The sequence below is a fragment of the Physeter macrocephalus genome, chromosome 18 (assembly GCF_002837175.3).
Source record: "Physeter macrocephalus isolate SW-GA chromosome 18, ASM283717v5, whole genome shotgun sequence".
Lineage (NCBI taxonomy): Eukaryota > Metazoa > Chordata > Mammalia > Artiodactyla > Physeteridae > Physeter > Physeter macrocephalus.
The window spans coordinates 1,346,922-1,365,386 of NC_041231.1; the positions used below are offsets into that span (position 1 = coordinate 1,346,922).

General features: G+C 62.6%; 1 protein-coding gene and 1 pseudogene across 2 annotated transcripts in view; one reads left to right on the top strand and one right to left on the bottom strand.

Moving 5' to 3' along the window:
* Positions 1-18,465, bottom strand: part of SHANK2 (SH3 and multiple ankyrin repeat domains 2) — a 464,476-nt gene that overhangs the window by 1,403 nt on the left and 444,608 nt on the right. For both annotated transcript variants that reach the window (XM_024133268.1, XM_055079758.1), the window contains 4 exons: positions 15,239-15,369; positions 13,716-13,827; positions 12,860-12,880; positions 9,007-11,416 (listed from right to left, as the gene is read on the bottom strand). In XM_024133268.1, the coding sequence (XP_023989036.1) occupies positions 9,007-11,416; positions 12,860-12,880; positions 13,716-13,827; positions 15,239-15,369 (2,674 nt within the window). The remainder of the gene's footprint in view (positions 1-9,006; positions 11,417-12,859; positions 12,881-13,715; positions 13,828-15,238; positions 15,370-18,465) is intronic.
* Positions 6,069-6,866, top strand: LOC129391515 (ferritin heavy chain-like; annotated as a pseudogene).

Below are 18,465 nucleotides of genomic sequence, written 5' to 3' on the forward strand. Positions count from 1 at the left end.
GGGGGCAGGGGGTGCGCGCGCTGGGACCCGCGGCCCCCCCAGGGCATTCAGAGACAGTTTCCTGGAGGGCCGGGGCCTCCAGGGCCGGATCTGTTACACAGAGGAGACCCCCGTTGAGCACATCCAGGGGCCTCGGTTACTGGTTGTACTGGTGTACTGGGCACCGGCAGGGAAAGGCGGCCCCAGGCGAGACCCTGAGGGTGACTCCGCCACTGCTGCCAGGCTTGCCACTCAGAATCAAGAAACGGGGGCCCTGCTGGTCCCGGGCGTCACCCGCAGGGAGCGGGAGCCACCCTTCTGGCCCCCAGACCTCGGTCCTGGGGAGAGAGGTGGGCCGTGCGTACAGCGGCCCCAATTCTGGTGCGCAAGTCCGACTGAAAGACGCTCCCCAGTTCCCACGCCGGGGCCCGTCTCCCCTCCGTGCCTGCGCCCCCCGCCGGCTGTGGGCACACCTGTCCGGGGAAGGCTCATTTGACCCACTTTGCTACGACAGCTAAGCTGAGATGGTAAAGCGGCTCCACCCAGAGGGGATTTGAGTTGTTAATTTGGACCTTCAGGGGAGAGAGGGGTTTTTTGTGAAGCGGGTCGGTGTCTCACAGGAGCACGTGGCACTTCCTCTAGGGTGACTTTGCGTGGCGCCGGGGCCTGTGACCCTGACTGGGTCGACTGGGGCAGTACAGTGGGACGTGACCTTGTCCGTCGGGCTTTGTGAAGCAGAGGCAGTTAATTCCCCAGAGTGACAGCAACTGCCTTAAGCCCAGGTGGCCTTAACAAACAGTGGGCCTCTGTGAGCCAGAAGGTGGGTGGCAGCCCCACCCTCCTGTGGGAACGCCCCAACGATTCCCAGGTAGTTGGCATGTTTTTTGAAAAGGAAGGCTCTGCAGGCAGCTGTGTGTGTCGTCAGAAGCAGACAGATGGGTGGGCAGTGAGAACGAGGGACAGGAGAACACACCAGAGAGAAGAGGTTTCTGCACGCGGCACTTACTTCTGTTCAGCACGACCCTCTTCTGTTACCACCCATCATGGGAGCAAATGGAAATGACAAAATGGAATGGGTTGAGACAACACTGCAAAATTAATTACAGTTAAAAACAGAAGCTTTTTCCGATGGATGAAATTAAAGCAATGACACAGACGCTGGCTGAGGGTCTACCCGTGCTCCTTTTCTGGCCGCGGAGTAGAGCGGGCAGTGTACAGGGCTGCCCGGGAGAGAACGTCAAAAGGGGCGTCGCTTTCGTATTTAGGATGGGCAACTCACAACTGTGCCTTCCTTGGCTGGGGATGATGTGAATATAGAGAGAAACATCCAGGAAAATGTTAAGAAGGAGAATGACGTCAGCCTCTGTTTGAAGTCCCCCGAGAGCCAGTTCATTGCTGATACCGACTGGGGTTCCCGGGCTGCCTTTGTCGTCTGCAGCTCAGGAAGGACAACTCAGCGTTCCCGGCTGGGGGAGGCCGTGCTTTGCATCAAGGCTACACTGAGAGAGGAGAGCCCGGCAGCTAATAAAGGGGGTTGTCGGATCTGGCCCCATGCTTGGGGCCACCCACGGCCCTGCGGAATGTCGCCGTGGAAAAGAACCAGCGTGTTTGAGGAGCTGAGTGGAGGCCTGCCCGGGGCCGGTCCACCCTGCCCTCCTTCTCAGTGGTTTGCTTGACTCTCAGTTAATCAGGCGGATATCATTCACTGGATCTCCTGGTTGCAGAGATCATTATGTTGCTAAGCAACCACTGGGTTCCCGGGTAGAACACACAAGAATCTCTTGCCTCGATTTAGAACACAGACACATACACACTCACACACACACACACACACACACACACACGCGCCCTCTCTTGGACTATTACTCTCTATCCTGCCTCTTAAAGCCAATCCATACGGGAACATGAGGATTAAAACAAAAATGGAGGGTTAACTGACACCCCGAGATGCGCTGTTATTTTATCGGTCGGCCCGAGTTGACTGGGGTCAGGGAAGTGAGGACTCAAGTAGCCTTTCCCCTGTGTTTACAAATGCAGTTCGGCTGTCGAGCAGTGACTGGCTGTGGGCCAGGGGCTGCTCAGGGAGCCGGCGCCGGGGTTCTGGACCCTTCCGCACAAGCCTCTCTCCAGCACGCCCGCCGGACCTCTGCCTTCTAGTGACTGTAGGGTTTTCATGAGGAACCCGTCTTGTGTGTAAAATGGCACTTACTTCCAAACTGCTCTCTTCTTAGTTTCTATCTTTATAGCACCTCCAAAGGTCGGTCGCTCAAAAGACGGGCAAAGTGGCCCGAGGCGTTAACAGATCTGCACAAGGCCTGAGCCTGGCCCTGGCTCCCGGCTCTGAGCCCCGCGAGCCCCGCTGTGTGTCTGCAGTCCCGGGCCTGGCCCGCAGGAACGGCGGCTGGATGTGGGAAGCTGGTTTCCCAGATCAGGAAGTGACGTGACTCGGCCAAGCAGACGGGGCCGGGACTGGGCGGGGGCGGGGGGCTGCCTCGGCTTCAGCAGCCCTTTCGACACATCTGAGCAGGTGGGAAGGCACCCAGTTTTGAGCGGGAGGTACCCATCCTCTGATATACACTTCGGCTGAGTGGTCCTGGCGTCCAGACGGGGAAATCAGAGCGTGCGAATCAGACCTGAAGGATAAAATGCCGCAGCCTGACCAGAAGAGCCCCTTCACGAACCCGTGCACGAGGAGACAGGCGACAGCGAGCTTCACGACCACCCTCCCTCGTGTCCACCGCCTTGTCCACGACGTCAGTCACTGACACCACCTGAACGTTTCAGTTGCTGCCGTGAAATGGTAAAGCCTCCGTGACGGCGCTGAGGTGATGAAAGTGCCATTAAGCAGCTTCTGTTACCGAGTCAGTTGTGAAAAGTCCTTGCTCTGGGACCGGCCGGGCAGAGGTCATTTTTTAACAACCCAGCTAGATTTATTTTAAAAGCGAGAGGCTCTCAGGATAACACTGTGGAGAGCCAGTGAGGAGCTGGTGCCACCGGCCAGGCCAGGCCAGGGCAGCCGGAAGCCGGAGGGCGTCGCCTGAGACCCGGCCGGCCCTCCCCTGCAAGCAGCCCGAACCCCCCAGGGGACCTGGAGCGCCGTCGCTGCCTCCGCGAAGTGAAGGCCAGTCGGGATGAACCGAGGAGAGCGAGGCGATCGGAGGGCCTCCGGGGGGGTTGAGCCGGTGCCCTGCGCCCTGGACGGAAGCCAGTGGGTCCCCCGCAGGCATCCACTCACTGCCCTGACCCTCCCCCCAACAGCCAGAGAACGAAAGCCAAACCCAAACTGACCTTCCGCTCCCCTGGCAGCGCTGACAAAGAACAGATTTATCTTGCTTTAAAAATGACGCCCGGGTTTCCTAGGTCAAGCCCCTTTGTTTTAGGTCAAAGTGCCTGTGTCAGACGCCATCATCTACCCGCTGTCTCCGGAGCAGAGGCCCCCGGGACCCCACATGGGCCTCTGCTCATGGGCTTCCCTGTGTCACTGTGACCCACCTGACGGCACAGCTGCTGGGTCACCTTCATGAAACGAGAGTTCATGCCAAGCCTTTGCTCAAGCCCTCCATGGATGCCACCACTCAGATGCAACCCAGCCCTTCCCCTCGGCCCGCGGGACCCCTCTGGGACCCTTCCCCCGCCGGCCCTCCCTCCGGTCTGGCCAGTTTCTTCAGCGTGGAGGGCACTTTCCAGTGCCTGGGCTTTGTGTTTGCTGGTCCTGGTGCCCGGGACGCTCGGCCCCTGCGTTTCTGCCCAGCTGGCTCGTTGTAGCACTCCAGGTGGCTCAAATGCCGCTTCCTTGAGGAGGGCCACCTCTGTCCTGCCCATGGTCGCTGACTCGCTGGGACATCTTCGTCCCTTTGCGGTGCCTGCGCGCTTTGGGTTCGTCTCGTTTATCGTTTCTTATCCGTTCCCCCTTGGGAATGTAGCCCTTCAGAGGAGGCGAGACCTTGAATGTTTTCTCGTTCAGTGAGGAATCCTGGGGCCCAGCCCGGTGCCTGGCGCACTGAGGTCATCAGGGACCCCTGGCCCAGTGAACAGTTCCTGACTAAATCTGCGCCCAGCTTCCCGGGGCCCAGGCCTCCTTGACCGTGCCCCCCTTCTGTTACTGTCCTCCCTCAGGTCTGACCCTGGGCTCCTACAGAGAACCCCTCAGGAGGCCACGGGGCTGGGCTGTGCCTCATTTGGCTTCCCCGGCTCTGTGACTTGATGGAAAACATCAGGTGCTCCGAAACGAGGGGAACACTGCTCGTGTGTCTAGATTTCCGAAGGGCTCCGCACGGCGCCCGCCCGCTCGCTGCAGGGGAGGGCCGTGCTCGTGGGTGTCGGCAGTGCCCTCGCGCCTCTCCGGCGGCTCGCGGGCATCCTCTCGAGCTCTGAGCTTTGCAGGGAAGGTCCCGGGCCTGCAGGACGCCAGCCAGGCGCCTGTGCCGGGCCTCCAGCCCGTGGGGTAGCTTGGGGCGGTGCCGAGTAGGAGAGGCAGCCGATCACCCCTGAGGCCTAGTTCTTAGGAGGTGTTTCCAGATCAGGCCTGGGGGGCGGCCGCGAACGCTAGGTAGTAAAGAAAACGACGTGATCGTCTTCTTTTCGCCAGCATGTCTGTAATCAAGATGTCGGCAGAGCCCGTGTCGTCCCTGATTTTGGGGGACACGTGATAGCAGCAGGGCCCATGCACGGCCCAGGGTAAGTCAAATGTACCCCAGTAAGCAAGGGCCCAGTCGCTCAGTGTCCTCCTTTCCCCGACCCTGCCGCCCAGGGTCACCGCACCTCAGCGTTAAGAAAGGACCCGAGGGCAAAAGTAACTTACAAAGGGGCAGGTTCCCCTGAGGTTTCTGCCCTCTTAGCGGACAGACGATGGTGGGGCAGCTCAAAGGACTGTCCCTTTCTTGGGCGATCGAACTTCTTTCTGTGGAAATGGGGTGTTTGCACTGCTGCTTGCCTGTCATTTCAGAGCACGGCCGGTTTTCAGTTTTCCCTAGAAAAACTCATTTCTCTTCCCTCACTAGGAATTTCCTTCATTCAGTTTCGTGCCTCCTTTTGCCCAGGGCCATTCACAGCTCTTAAATCTGTAGCTGCATTTAAAAGTAGCAGTGAGACACCCAAGCAGGTGAGCCCTGGCTGGGAGCGTCCCGGGCTGTGATGCCTCAACGGCTGAATCCCAGGCCTCTCCGTGAAGGCACGACCCAGCGGAGCGGAGGCCTGTCCCGGGGAGTGTGTGTGTGTGAGAAGGAGAATGTAGGTGAGCGCTGCCTGCTCGGGAGGAAGACCTGGTGCCCGGTGCGCGGTCACCCGCTCGGGTGGCTCTGCGGAGGAGCCGCCCCCTTCTTACCCTGCTCAGCCCACCTCCTGGCTGCAGCTCACGTCCACTGGGCTTTGCCCGATGAGGCCGTGAGATCGGAAAAGCCAGAGTAGGCAGGCGAGTGTCCAGCTTAGTGCCTGGAGTCAGTGACTGACCTTTCTCCTTGTCCTTGGGCCTCAGGCCGACCTATTCCTGGTCCAACTCGGTGTAGCCCTTAGCAGTGAGTAGGGGAGGGGAGGGGACACCGCCTCGGGGAGGTCACCAGTGCTGGAGGCCGCCTGGTGACCCCCCTTGCAGATTGTCAGTCACCAGGTAAGCAGAGAAGACTTCTGGGTGCTCGGCTGGACTCGGGGGGGGGGGGGGGTGGGTTCCGAAGGCCTGAGAGTAGCCCTGCCCCGGTGAGCTCGGCCCTGCGGATGTTCGGTTCCGTAGTGGCGCCTTTCTTCCAGGCTAATCCCTGGCTCCAGCGAGAGGGGAGGAGTCGAACCCTGAGGCAGCTCCGTAGGTCGGAGTGCTTCTGTGCCTTCCAGCCGAGTGCCCACGGCCAAGGGCTTCACCTCTCTGACCCCCGGTTCGCTCATCTGCACCGTGGGAGCAGGTTCAGGCCCTGCCTCTGGTGCCTGTGCCGCATGATGCCCGGCATTTGGTGAGTGCATGATAGGTGTCCGCTGATGCTTGTACCGTGATGGACTGGGGCATAAGTAATAGAAGAGACCGGAGGTGGCTGTTCCTGGCAGCTGAGCTTGGGTCGGACAGAATCGGCCTTGCAGCTGCTCTCGGGAACTCCGACGGGGCCACAGTCCTCGCGGAGAGTCGCCGCGGTTTCCTGCTTCAGCAGAGCTTGGACGGAACCCGGTGCTCGTCCCCCGCTCCGGCCGGCCGCCCCGAGGTCCCCGCCGCCGTTACAGCGCCGCGCAGCCACCGCCGCCGCTTCACCTCAGTCGCCCGCCATGACGACCGTGTCCCCCCACTGGCAGGTGGCGCCAGAACTGCCTCCAGGACTCGGAGGCCGCCATCAACCGCCAGATCGACCTGGAGCTCTCCGCCTCCTGCATCTGCCGGTCCATGCTGTACTATTTTGACCGGGATGATGTGGCTTTGAAGAACTTTGCCGAATACTTTTTTCACCAATCTTGTGAGGAGAGGGAACATGCTGAGAAACTGATGAAGCTGCAGAACCAACGGGGTGGCCGAATCTTCTTCAGAATATCAAGAAACCAGACCGTGATGACTGGGAGAGCGGGCTGAATGCAATGGAATGGGCGCTACACTTGGAAAAAAGTGTGAATCTGTCACTACCGGAACTGCACCAACTGGCCACTGAGAAAAATGACCCCCATCTGTGTGACTGACTTCATCGAGACTCCTTATCTGAATGAGCAGGTGAAATCCATTAAAGAAGAACTGGGCGGCCACGTAACCAACTTGCGCACGATGGGGGCCCCCGAATCTGGCATGGCACAGTTATCTCTTTGACAAGCACACCCTGGGAAATAGTGATAATGAGAGCTAAGCCTTAGGCTGGCTTCCTGTCGCCACAGGGGTGACTTCCCCGGTCACCGAGGCAGTGCATGCATGTTTGGGTTGCCTTTACCTTTTCTGTAAGTCTTACCAAAACATCTACAAAAGTCCTTTCCTTGGTACCGTTCCTTCAAATAAAGTAATTTGGTTACCGCCCCCCCCAAAAAAAAGCCCGACAGGATTCTGCCTGCTGACCCCTGCTCTGAGGCCCCTCCCACCCAGGGAAACCCTAGAGATACCTGCAACTCGGAGACCCCCCCCCCCCACCCCGTGAGTCCCAAGGAGCTCACCCAGCCAGGAGAGGAGCTGGGGAGGCCTACAATCTGATGCCGTTCAGAGGCCCCTGGACTCCTGGGTGGGCGTGCTCCGGGGAGCATGGTGCTGTGCAGGCTGCCCCACTGGCCAGAGCAGCCCTAGGATTGGTGCCCTTCTGCATCTTCCATACTTCAGACATCACTAGCGGTGGGCAGTGCCGGTCAGAAGACCTTGGCCTGGTCCCGGCTCTATCTTCTGCTGGCTGTGCACATGGACAAGCCGCTTGGCCTCTCTGAGTCTCCATTTCCCCTTCTGAAAAATGGGTATAATTATACGTGCTCTCCAGCAGCTGTTAGAAAGATTACTCACCCACGTCCAAGTGTTTTGTAAAATGTGAAACACAGTGATAAAGCGTCTTAATTGTTGTACTTCCACATAACCTAGCAGCTAAAGACCAGTACTATTACATGACGGAGCCAGTTTTAAACATTTCCTTGAGACTTTCAAGCACGTGATACTTGTAGGTATGTGTGTACGTACGTCCACCAGAAACGGGGAATTTGTAAGGAATCTCTGTTCAGCTGGAGTGCTCTTTGAACGCCACTAATGATGGGTGCCCCATTAACAGACGGTGGTGGGCTTCCCTGGTGGCGCAGTGGTTGCGCGTCCGCCTGCCGATGCAGGGGAACCGGGTTCGCGCCCCGGTCCGGGAGGATCCCACGTGCCGCGGAGCGGCTGGGCCCGTGAGCCATGGCCGCTGCTGTGCTCCGGGGCGGGAGAGGCCGCAGCGGTGAGAGGCCCGCGTACCGCAAAAAAAAAAAAAAAAGAAAAAAAAAAGACGGTGGTGTCGGTGTGCTGCCCTCTACCGAGACTGGCCCTTCCTTCCGCATCCCTCTGAGGAGTAGTGGGGCTGTCCACGTAGCTTACTTACACCCACACCGACAGACAGCCGGGAAAGCTGTGGCTCGCAGCCTGCTCTCAGGACCCAGCCGTGGTGTGATATTGCTGATTATGGACTTAGATGTTTGAATCAAATCCCTGCCCAGCAGGAGTAGGAAGAACGACTTCATTAGTTGAGACGATGAAACCTGAGAGGAAACGTCAGTGGGGGAACGTGAAGAACCCTGCTGCCGGGGGACCCGAGAAGCGGTGCGTGTCTTGGGCGAAGGAAACCGAGAGCCGTGAGTGAAGGCCGGAGGCACCGCGCTCTGGTGAGGATCATCCACCAGCTACAGGCAGGGGCTCGGGGGCCTGCTACGGCGTGGCGTGCCTGCGTTGAGGGCCGGCCCCCCACGTGCGACCCCCCGGTTCCTAGGCGGTGCCTTACGCCCTGCCTGACGTGGGCACCCACGCGGGGTGACCGGATGCTTTTCTTCCACGACGTCTGCCCGGGGTCAGGAGGGGTTCCGGGGTTGCACTTCACGCTGAGCTCACTTAGTGGATCTGCAACCCGGGCCCTCCGCGGCCTCAGACCAGTCAGTGGCGGGAGGAGGGGAAAAGAGCCCCTCACGCACATGTGACCACACACGTGATTGCACACACGCTGCTCACTCAACCCCCGGCCGGAGCACCCCTCCCCTGCAACCCCTGGGTGAGGCTCCAGAATGGCCTTCGAGGGGTCCTGGCCAAGACCTGGAGGACGCGGGAGGAGAGAGCAGGGCTCCTCCCTGGAAGCCAAGGCGGGGACGGCCTGTGTGGCAGTGTCTTGTTACGCGTCTCTACGCGGGGGCCACGTCCTGCCGGGCCAGACGCGCTCAGCTCTGCTGCACCGGCGTCCGGGGGACGAGAAAGGAGCACGTGAGTGCACGACAGAGGCGGCCGACACAGAAGGCTCTGGGAATCTCCCTCTCCGTGTCCGCTTCGTTGCTCCCAAGGGCATTTCCTGGTCAGCCCTGGCCGGGACGGGAAAGCCCGGCTCGGGACGGACGGTCTGCGCCCACGCCGGCCGCGGCACTTACCTTGGAGCGAGGCTGGCAGGCTTGGATCCCGCTGGCGAGTCCAGTCCTTCCCCCGGCTTTGCCGTTTTCTCTCGGTTCATTTGCTGCAGGATTGAGTTCAACTCGCTAATCACGTTCGCCTTCGGGCCGGAGAGAATCGGGCTTTTGACCTCCGAGATGTCACCCCACAGCCTGGAGGTCCTCGGCTGGATAACCTTCGTGGTCCCGGGCTGGGCCCCGCCGGGGGCCGGCGGGCGTGCCGGCGGGGGGATCACAAAGCTGTCCACGTCCTCCTCCAGCAGCGCGTCGTGGTAAAGCGCGTTGCCTTTGTGGATTATGGGCTTCATTTTTGGCTTAGGAGGTACTGGGGGTTTGTCAACCGTAAATGCTTGCCCATCTGCATAGACTGTGCAGGTCTCCACGTTCTCCCCGCCCTCGGAGGACAGGGTGGAGATGCTGGAAACCGTGGAGATGGTGCTGGTCGTCTCGAGGTGGTGGTCGCTGCTGCTCCGGCTGTCCACCTCCTCGATCCCAGAGTCCGTGACGGCGTCAAAGCTTTCGGGGGGTGGCAGGAATGAGGCGGGCAGACAGTTCGAAAGGCCAGCTGGCTTCTTACTGTCCGCAGAGTTGATGGGCTGGCTGGAGTTCAACGAAGGGGACTGGGGGGCGTCGTTTTTCTTCTGTTTGACCAGGTCTGAGAGTGCGGGGACAGAAGCAACGCGGTCATCGGGGATATCAAAACTGTTTGCAAATTCCAGGGGAGGAGGCAGTGGCTCTGTAAAAATAAAATCCTCATCCAGATCCACGGATGCCAGAGGCGGGGGCGGGATGCGGAACGGCAAGATCACCGCCTCCTCCACGGAGCCCGCCGCCACGACGGTCCTGCCGGGCGCGGCGGCCGCGGGCTCGGGGCCAGCGGGGATCGGTAAAGCACCTTCAGTTTCGGGAACACCTTCTGGCACCTCGGACGGCGAGCGGTCCGGCTTCGTTTCCGCGTCGGCATTCTCCTCCTCCTCCTGCAGGAAGTCGTCCGACCCGGCCGCGTCCACGGTGTGGACCATCAGCAGCCCGGCCGACTTCTGCTGGGACGCGTCCACGATGTCGATGAGCGTGCCCTTCTTGTCGTCCTTCCGCTCCTTGCCCAGGTCGGTCTCGTACTTGTTTTCCGTCTCCTGCCGCCTCAGGGGCCCGCGCGTGTTCTGCCTGGTGACCGGAGGGAAGCCTGCTTCCCCGCTGGGCCGCATTTTGGTATCGATGTAGAGAGGTTTGTTGAGGTCGGCCTTGGGGGCCTCCCCCTTGGGGCCCTGCTGGGACTCCTTCAAGGCTCGGTCCCTCGCGGAGAGCGCCAGGGCCAGCGGGGAGCTCGGGTCCAGCAGCCTCCCTGTGAGCGGGTGGACGTAATTCTCGGGGCCGGCCGCGTTGCTGCTCTTGAGGGGAGCTGCAGGGCTGCTCTCGGGCCCCTTGGCCTTGGACGTGGAATTCAGTGGCCTGCCGGCCTCACCCTGAGCTCCGGCCTCGCCGCCACCCACAAAGTGGTTCTCGGGCTCCCTGGTCGCTGCGCCTGGCGTGGGTGACGACAGCTGCTCGGTGCCGTCCTCCTCGCCGAACCCGCCCTCCTCGGGGAACTTGGAGGGCCGTGCCTGGGGGGCAGGCGGCCCCAGGCCCACGTCCTCGTCCCCCAGGTCCGTGGACAGGAAGGCCGGCGAGTTCCTCCTGGCCTCCAGCCGCTTCTCCCGGTCGCGGACGGCCCCGGCGATGGCGGCGGCGAAGGGGCCGCTGACGGTCAGGCTGTCGTCGGGCCGCAGCTGGCCCGGCTGCTCGGAGGCCTGGGGGTCGATCTCCACGCTGCTGCCCTGGCTGCTCTTCCCGCTGCTGCTGGTGGAGGGCTCCTTGACGACGATGGTCGGGACGGGGATGGAGCACGCCTTCTCGGGGCTGCTGTCCTCCACGTTGGGCTGCTTCACCAGCGTGCCCTTCCGCCTGGCGGGCTTGGCGGGCACGTAGACCGCCTTGCTGGCCATCTTCCCGACCTCGGAGTACGGGTTTTCGGGCATCTGGCCCCTCTTGCCGCGGAAGCTGGCCTGGGCGGCGGCGTTGCGGCTGTAGAGGTCCTCGGAGTCCAGGGAGTAGCGGTCCAGCTCCCTCCTGTGGTACAGCCCCTTCTCCCTCATCATGGTGGCCACCGTGTCGGAGCGAGCTGCCGGGGACACCTTGGCGGCGGAGTTCTGATTGAACGCGGGCTTGATCGTCCCGTAGACTCTGGGAGTTGGGGACTTGGGGCAGTTGTAGGCGGTGGGGGAGGGTGGTGGAGGAGAGGGGGGCACCGACTGCGGCGGGGGGGGGATGTCCTCGGAGGTGTCCGGCATGGACAGGCTCCTGGTGAACTTGAGCATCGGAGGGGCCAGAAACTGCCGCTCTTCCCCCGTGATTCCTACAAGCAGAAGGCAGGTTTAGGTTTAAATCACGGCAATAACAAACACCCCACTAAGCTCCTAGGATGGTGCGACACGCTGTGTCTCTGCAGACTGTGTCACAGAGAATCACGGTGCACACTGGTTCACAGAATGCAGCACAAGCCACAACGCCAAGAGGTCACGCGGCCCGTTCCGAGCCGAAAAAAAAAAGAAAGAGAGAAAAGAAGGGAAAGGCCCCGGGAGGCACGGAGTGCGTGCTGTTGAGAGAGATGGTGCCCAGAGCGACGGGCGTGAGCCGGGGAGGGCGCCTGACTCCCCGGGGTTCGTGTGCACACGTGTGAGCGTGTGTCGGGGGCAGGGGTGGCCTGCATCAGGGGGCATCCATCCCTTCGGGCTTGGCCAGGGCCCCCGGCGGGTGTTTGCAGGTTTGGGACCGAGGCTGTCGAGCTGCTTGTCGGAAACGAGGGCACAGGGAACGCAAGTGGCTGGCGGCACTGGCCTACGGGACGCGGATGGTGCCGCCGTCCCGGGGGCGTCAGAGCACCGACGTCCTGCAGGTGCTGCAGGTACGCGGGGAGGCCTGGCGCCCCCGGGCTCTGTATGGGGACCCTGGGGTGGCCTCGCCCGCTCGACAGGAACCCGTTCTGTTGCCTGACTTCTCTGGGCCCCCGAAGGGTACCGGAGCTCCCCAGGCCCTCAGGAGGACGGCTGAGCGGCCCTGGCAGGAGAAGGTGCCGCAACACGCCCAGACCCTCTAACCCAAGACCCCCCAACCCAAGCCGGGAGCAGGATCCTGACCAAACACTCGGCTGCCTGCCCCAGCGAACCCCTCTGGGTCCTAAGACCCTCTGGGCTGGGCTGAGGGGCCCGGTGGTTTACCGTGGGCCCCACTGACCACGGTCCGAGTTGGAGGACTGGACCTATGGAGCCCCGTGGGTGCTGGGTGAGAGAGGGTGCTGAGGGCCCGCAGGGGCGATGGCCGCATTCGGCCGCGTCGGGCCCCAGTGCTCTGGTGTGTCCACTGGGTGGACCTTCAGATTCTTTCTGACAGTTCAAGATAGATATAAAAACATCAACAGAACGCACTCCGGACAGGGGAAGCGGCACACGGACACGGACGCTGACAGACGTCAAGTACGAGGATCTCGCGTGGGGGGCATGCAGGTTTTTCAAAGAGGTAACAAAACGAATTACTTCAAATCAAAAAACTCCTAGGACAGACTACAATAATTTATTCCAGCGAGAACTTCCATTCGATAAGGGTATTCCAAATTTCACATACTCCTTGTGGGAGGGCGTTTGGGCATCGCAAAGATGGTTGCTCAGAGGCCTCTCTGAGTGTGCGTACGTGGCGGCTGCCTGACAATTACGTTTCCCAAGGAGCAATAATTTAAGAATACGCCTTATGGAGTAAATTGTTACATTCACATTACAGATGCCAAACTGTAAGGTTCACTAACCTGATAGAAAGATTCTGCTGTCTGACAGGAGGAAATCGACTGTTATTAAGCAGTTAGAGAGCCAGGGGCAGGAGATGGCGTGTGCGCTACTCTGCGGCGGCCCCGAGCTCCTGGGGGGACTTTGGGGACCGGCAGACGCCACCTCCGCCATCCCTTACCGTTCAGTTCCTGCCAGCTGCCACCCCTTCAAACTAGCGACAGAGGCGTCAGGCCTGAGACCGCGGTGCTGGACACACAGAGCAGCGCCGCGTCCCCCAGTGTCCGCCAGTGGCCTTAGCTTCTCTGAGAATTTGCACGGTAAAGACAGTGCTGGATTATCTCACCAAGGGGCTGTCTGAAGGGGTCACGTTTACCTTGCCCGGAACAGAGTCAGCAGGAACCACGTGACGTTAACAAGAAGGTAGCAGTTTCCCGCAGCGCACAGGACGCCGTACCCGCAGAGCGCGAGAACCTGGCCCAGCCACCCTTAGAACTGTGCGTCCGTCGAGCTCATCCACAAAGCGTGGCAGTGGCCGTTCGCAGGGGACCTGGGCCCACCCCGCCGGCCCACTCTAAACACGCAGGGCGGGGTCGAGGGGCTTCCTGGACGTCACCTGCCCACCTCCACCTCCCTCCTGTCTGTGGCCCCTCACCCTGCTGGTACTGTCACGGATACTTGGCTTGTGAGGCTGGGAAGCCACCCTGGATTTGGTAGCCAGAGGGTAGGAGAGTTTCAGACGGCTCAGATGGTCAAGGCCTCCCTGGGGGTGAGGCCGGGTGCCCGTCCTCTGGTGGACGGGCCTGGGGCCTCTGAGGGGCACTGCCGAGGGTGCTGAGAGCCAAGGGGCACCTTTGCGGGTGTGGCCACGCTGCTTACCTATTGATTTTTGCCTTCGCATCGTACCTCGAGGGAGGCCCAGAAATGGGCCTTTCGGGCTCCCAGGAACGGTGGGCGTCACCACGGCGATCCCCTGGCGTTCGTACACGGACTGCAAACCAGAGAGCCCGGGGTGAGCTGTGTCAGACCGGCGCCACCCACGGCAGCCAGACACGGAAGCCCTGGGCAGTGGACACCTGACATGGGGCTTCCCCCAGCTGCTTCTGGGAGCACCTCAGTGTCCAGCTGGGGCTGCCGACGGGCCACTCCAGCGTCCAGGACCCAGAAGGGGCCCTGTCTGCCCGCAAGGTGCCCATGAGCCCTGCTCAGCGGAGCCGTGGTCTGCCTGACATTGACTGAGAATGGCCAGGACGGATGGCCGGTGGGAAAGAGCACCTGGCCGTGGGCAGTGGGGTCCGACCGTGGCCACGTCCGCCTCCGCAAAGTGGGCTGACCACAGTGGCCCAGGGCAGGGGACAGGCCGAGCGCGGTGCCCCGGGGCGCGTGGGCCCCGCGGCAGGCAGGCTGCCCGTCCTTCCTCCTCCGCCTGGTCCAGGAGGAGCCTCGTGCGTCTCTCCTCCCCTTTGCAAACAGCTTCCCTGTGCAGCCCCCGCCCAAGCTGCTGCTTCCTCGACCGGAAGACAGGTTGCTGGCTGGCCTCACCTCGCGGCGTCGGAGGGCCACTCGGAACAGCCGGGTGCGGAGCCCGAAGGAAACACGCGTGCGCGCGCCCAGACTGTTCCCGCGAGACCTAGTCCCGCCGGCCTCTGGGCGTCTGCCCGGCCCGGGGCTTGGAGGGTGTCTGGAACGAGCTGAGTACGGGGGGCCGCAGGGGGTGGGGGGTCGGGACGCAGGGCCCTGGAGGAGCCGCCCGGGCCTTCTGGAGATGAGAGGAGGCAGGGGGCATCCTCTATCGTGCACTAGGCAAAACCGTCGCATCGAACTGATGATACTCCTGGGCATTATTAGGAAGAGGCGCGGTTAAAGAGAGTGAGTCAATGTGAAGCGGATTCAGAGAAGATACAAAGTCAGGAAGTAATCGTGACAGGTGCTGCTCAGACCGGCAGCAGGCATGAAGCTGGGGTGGAGAGAGGGCCACGTCTGGAACCTGAGAGAAGCAGCCTGCCCGGCGACGGGCGGCTCTGCCAGCCCGTCGTGGCCCGTGGTCTCTGCTGACCTCCCCCTGGGAATAACGGTGGCCTGAGACCTCGGAGGGGCGGGGTCCCAGGCGTACGCGGAGGCCCTGCTCCCCGGGGGCGGTGGGGTCGGGCCTCGTCCGCCCCAGAAGGCTGCTGCTTCGCTCCGGGTGGCCTACGGGAAGGCCCTCGGGGCGAGTTACTGAGCCGGTCACGCGGTGGCCTGCCCCCCCACCCCCCCCTCCACTGCGGGTCTGCGCTGGACTGGGGTGCCTGCTGCGCGCACGCGGATTGGGGCTCCGGGTCTGGACGCTGGGGAGGGTGAACTGCAACCGCGAGGTCTGCCCGCGCCGGCCTGCCGCCCGCTCCCCCGGCCCGGCCACTCACGTTCACGTCCGAGACGGAGGGGAAGCACCGGCTGGTGGGCCGCTGCTTGATGGTGGCCACCCTGGACTCCACTGCCACGCTCTCAGCAGTTCGGGATGGCTTGGAGGCTGGGACTATCTCATCGGGTTTATCTGCAACGTGAACATGACCGTCAGGACAGGCGTCAGTGACCGAAGCCCCAAAACACAATCGGGCAAGGGGCTGGGTTTGACAAATGCCCGAGTGCCTTGTGCCTTTTCACAGAGCTTTTATGGCACAAGTGGTTTGTCGCTGTGCTGTGGAGCACGCATGCCTCTCGGCCACAAGCGTTGACACTGACAGGACCTGCGCCGCAAGCGTGCCTGCCCCCCGCCCCCCGGGTGCACGTGGACAGGAGGGGAAGGAGACCCTCGCGGAGGCAACGCAGCCTCAGCCCCGGAGGCCTTGGCACTCAGAGGGCAGCGCTTTGTTCACGCTAGCGCGGTTTATTCCTGCTGGTGGGAGCTAAGTCAATGTTTCGAACATTTTTCTTTTTAAGACCTCAGGGGTGTGGCTCCTTTGAAACTAAGCGCAGTTGCCAGGCTCTAAGGACCCAGCACCCAGGGCTGGAGGCGGCTCGGCAGCGTGGGCGTAGGCAGGGGGAGGGGTGGGGAGGGGAGGCAGCCCCCCGCTCAGGAGCCGGTGAGGTCTGTGCCTTGCTGTGCGGGGGAGTCCCCCCCTCCCCCAAGAGCTGAACATTCTCAGTTCCTTGTGAAAAAGAAAGCCAAGGGTTAGTTATCAGTAATGCTTACAGATTAAGAAATGACTTTAAAATGTTAAACTTGGGGGAAACCCCGAAAACTGGAGCGCGTCCTGGACCTGCCCGACACCCTAGGCTCCGCCTGCAGGCCGTCTGAGCTCAGGCACCGGCGTCTGAGCAGGGCTGTTAAAGCGCAGGACCCTGGTCTGCCGACACCAGGGGCGCCCGGGGGCGGCAGAAGCCAGCGTGAGGCGGGCCTGGTGGGCATCTCCCACTTTGGCCCCCGTGAGGCGCTGCACTCTCCCGGCCACCCCCCGAGAACATCCTGCCCACAGCTCGAGGTCTCCTCCTAGGTCACCCCACACCCTTCTGGGGTCTTGTGACGCCCCACGAAGCTCGTGCCATCAGAAGGGCCCAGGCCCCTGGGGTCTCGGCAGCCCCAGGCTGCGAGGCCAGCGTGAGAGTCCGGGCGGGAGCTCGCGGCACCGGTTTTAAGGCCCGCGGCCCCCCAGGAAGAGCGCATCCCCTGGAGAGGTCCCCACAGACCCCAACAGGCAGGCCTCCGGCTTCTCGGGGCCCCTTCCCGGTCGGTGCCCAGCCACATCCTGGACCAGGGTGAGGGTCCCACGGTCCCAGGTCGCCCGCTCGGGGAAGGCCGAGGAGCTCAGGCACAGCAGCTCGCGGGAGGCCCTTCCCGACCCGCCAGCTGGCACGGGGGGAGGTCCCAGGCCCCCCCCCCCGCCCCGGCATCCTCCCTGCTTCCCGGGCCCCCGGCTCCCCCGGCTCCTGGCCTCCTCGGGGGACACTGGTAAGCGCCCCGCCCCCTGGGAGGCCCTTCCCGACCCGCCAGCTGGCACGGGGGGAGGTCCCAGGCCCCCCCCCCCCGCCCCGGCATCCTCCCTGCTTCCGGGACCCGCGGCTCCCCCGGCTCCTGGCCTCCTCGGGGGACACTGGTAAGCGCCCCGCCCCCTTACGCAGCCGGTCGGCAACACCCACGTCTCCGGCCAGCCCGCTACGTGCGGTGCCGCTAAGCACCCACCCTCGTGGCCCAGCCTCTCCTCTGACCCTCCTCCCTTTGCCAGAGCCCCTGCCCCACACCCCCGGTCCCAGCGACGTGCCTCCTTCAGGAAGCCCTCCCCTCGGGTCTGGGCCAGGATTCTCTTCAGGCTGGGGTTTAACTTGTTCCTGTGCTGGTCTCCCCCCCACCCCCCCACCCCGCCCCCTTGGCTAGAGGACTCAGGGTCCTTGGCTGACGTCCCCAGTGAGCCCATGGTGACCTGCAGGTCCCCTTGGCCCGCTCCTGGAAGCCGGGCACCTCCCGGTGGCTGTCGGCTTTGCTTCGGCCGAGGTGCAGCTCTTTCTCCAACGACGGCGGGGAGTCAGGTCCGTCTCCTGCGGTGGGACCTTCGTCCGCAGGTTCGGTCGTCTTCTCAGGCCCAGCCTTAGCTTCAGCCTGTGCAGCTCCGCTAGGCTCCCCCCCTTCCCTGGGGCCTCCAGGAACGTGGGCCTGGAGGGGATGCCACTGAGTTAGGGAAAGGGCGACTCTCCCGGGGGGGGCACTGCGGTGGGGAGCTCGGCCGCCGTGCAGCTGGCCACATCGGGGCACAGCACGGGCCGAGGGCCGAGGGGCTCTCCTGGGATGGAGAGTCACACCAGCTGGACCTTCCAGAGGCTCCTGTCTCCAGCTGGGCCCTGCGAGTCCACGTCTGGCCCGCCCCCACCCCCAGCACGCTTGGGGCCCCAGGCATGTGGCAGGCACCCCCAAAACACACCTCGGTGGGGGGTGTGCACAGGTGAGGCAAAGGCGCCGTCGTTAACGACAGCAGTCCCCGACCCCGTGGAAATTCTCGGCACTTTCATCCCGTTTCTCATTCTAACAGGAACCTGGCCGTAGGGGAGGGGTCATTCCCGTTAGGCAGAGAGGACAACTGGGGATCTGGGATGTCTAAGGTCGTTCGTGCAGGTGGAACTCTGGGAGCAGGTGGGAGCTTGGGCTCCAGTCCGGGTCACCTGGCCCCCGTGTCCACCCCTGGGCCAGGGTGCCGAGCCTTGGCCGACAGCGGCCATCCGGCGGGTTGCTGTCGGAACGGTCTGCCTGGTCCAGCTGACTGAAAAGTCAGGGCGCCGTGCCCGCACAGTCACGCCACATCCACATCGGGTCTGGGGTGTAATTGAAGGTGTATCCCCTGGAGCCACGGCGACCTCGCAGTGGACGTCCTGGTCTTTGTTTAAGCCTTTGCCCTCTGGTCTCCATGCCACCTAAGCATTCTTTAGAACCAGAACACATTGAGAGCATCTTGGTCTGTGGGGTTGTGTCAGGGGCTATTGTTCTGTCCTCGGTGACAGCTAGTCAGTGCGGTTTTGTGCGGTTCGTATACAGAAGGCCACCGTGCGTCGCTTCCCTCCCGGGGGCCCGGGTCCCCTCCTGGCCCTCGTCTCAAAGGAAGGCTGGTGGCCTGACTCGAGACTCTGCTCAGCCCCTGTGCTGGAGGGTTTGTTTGCCTGCACG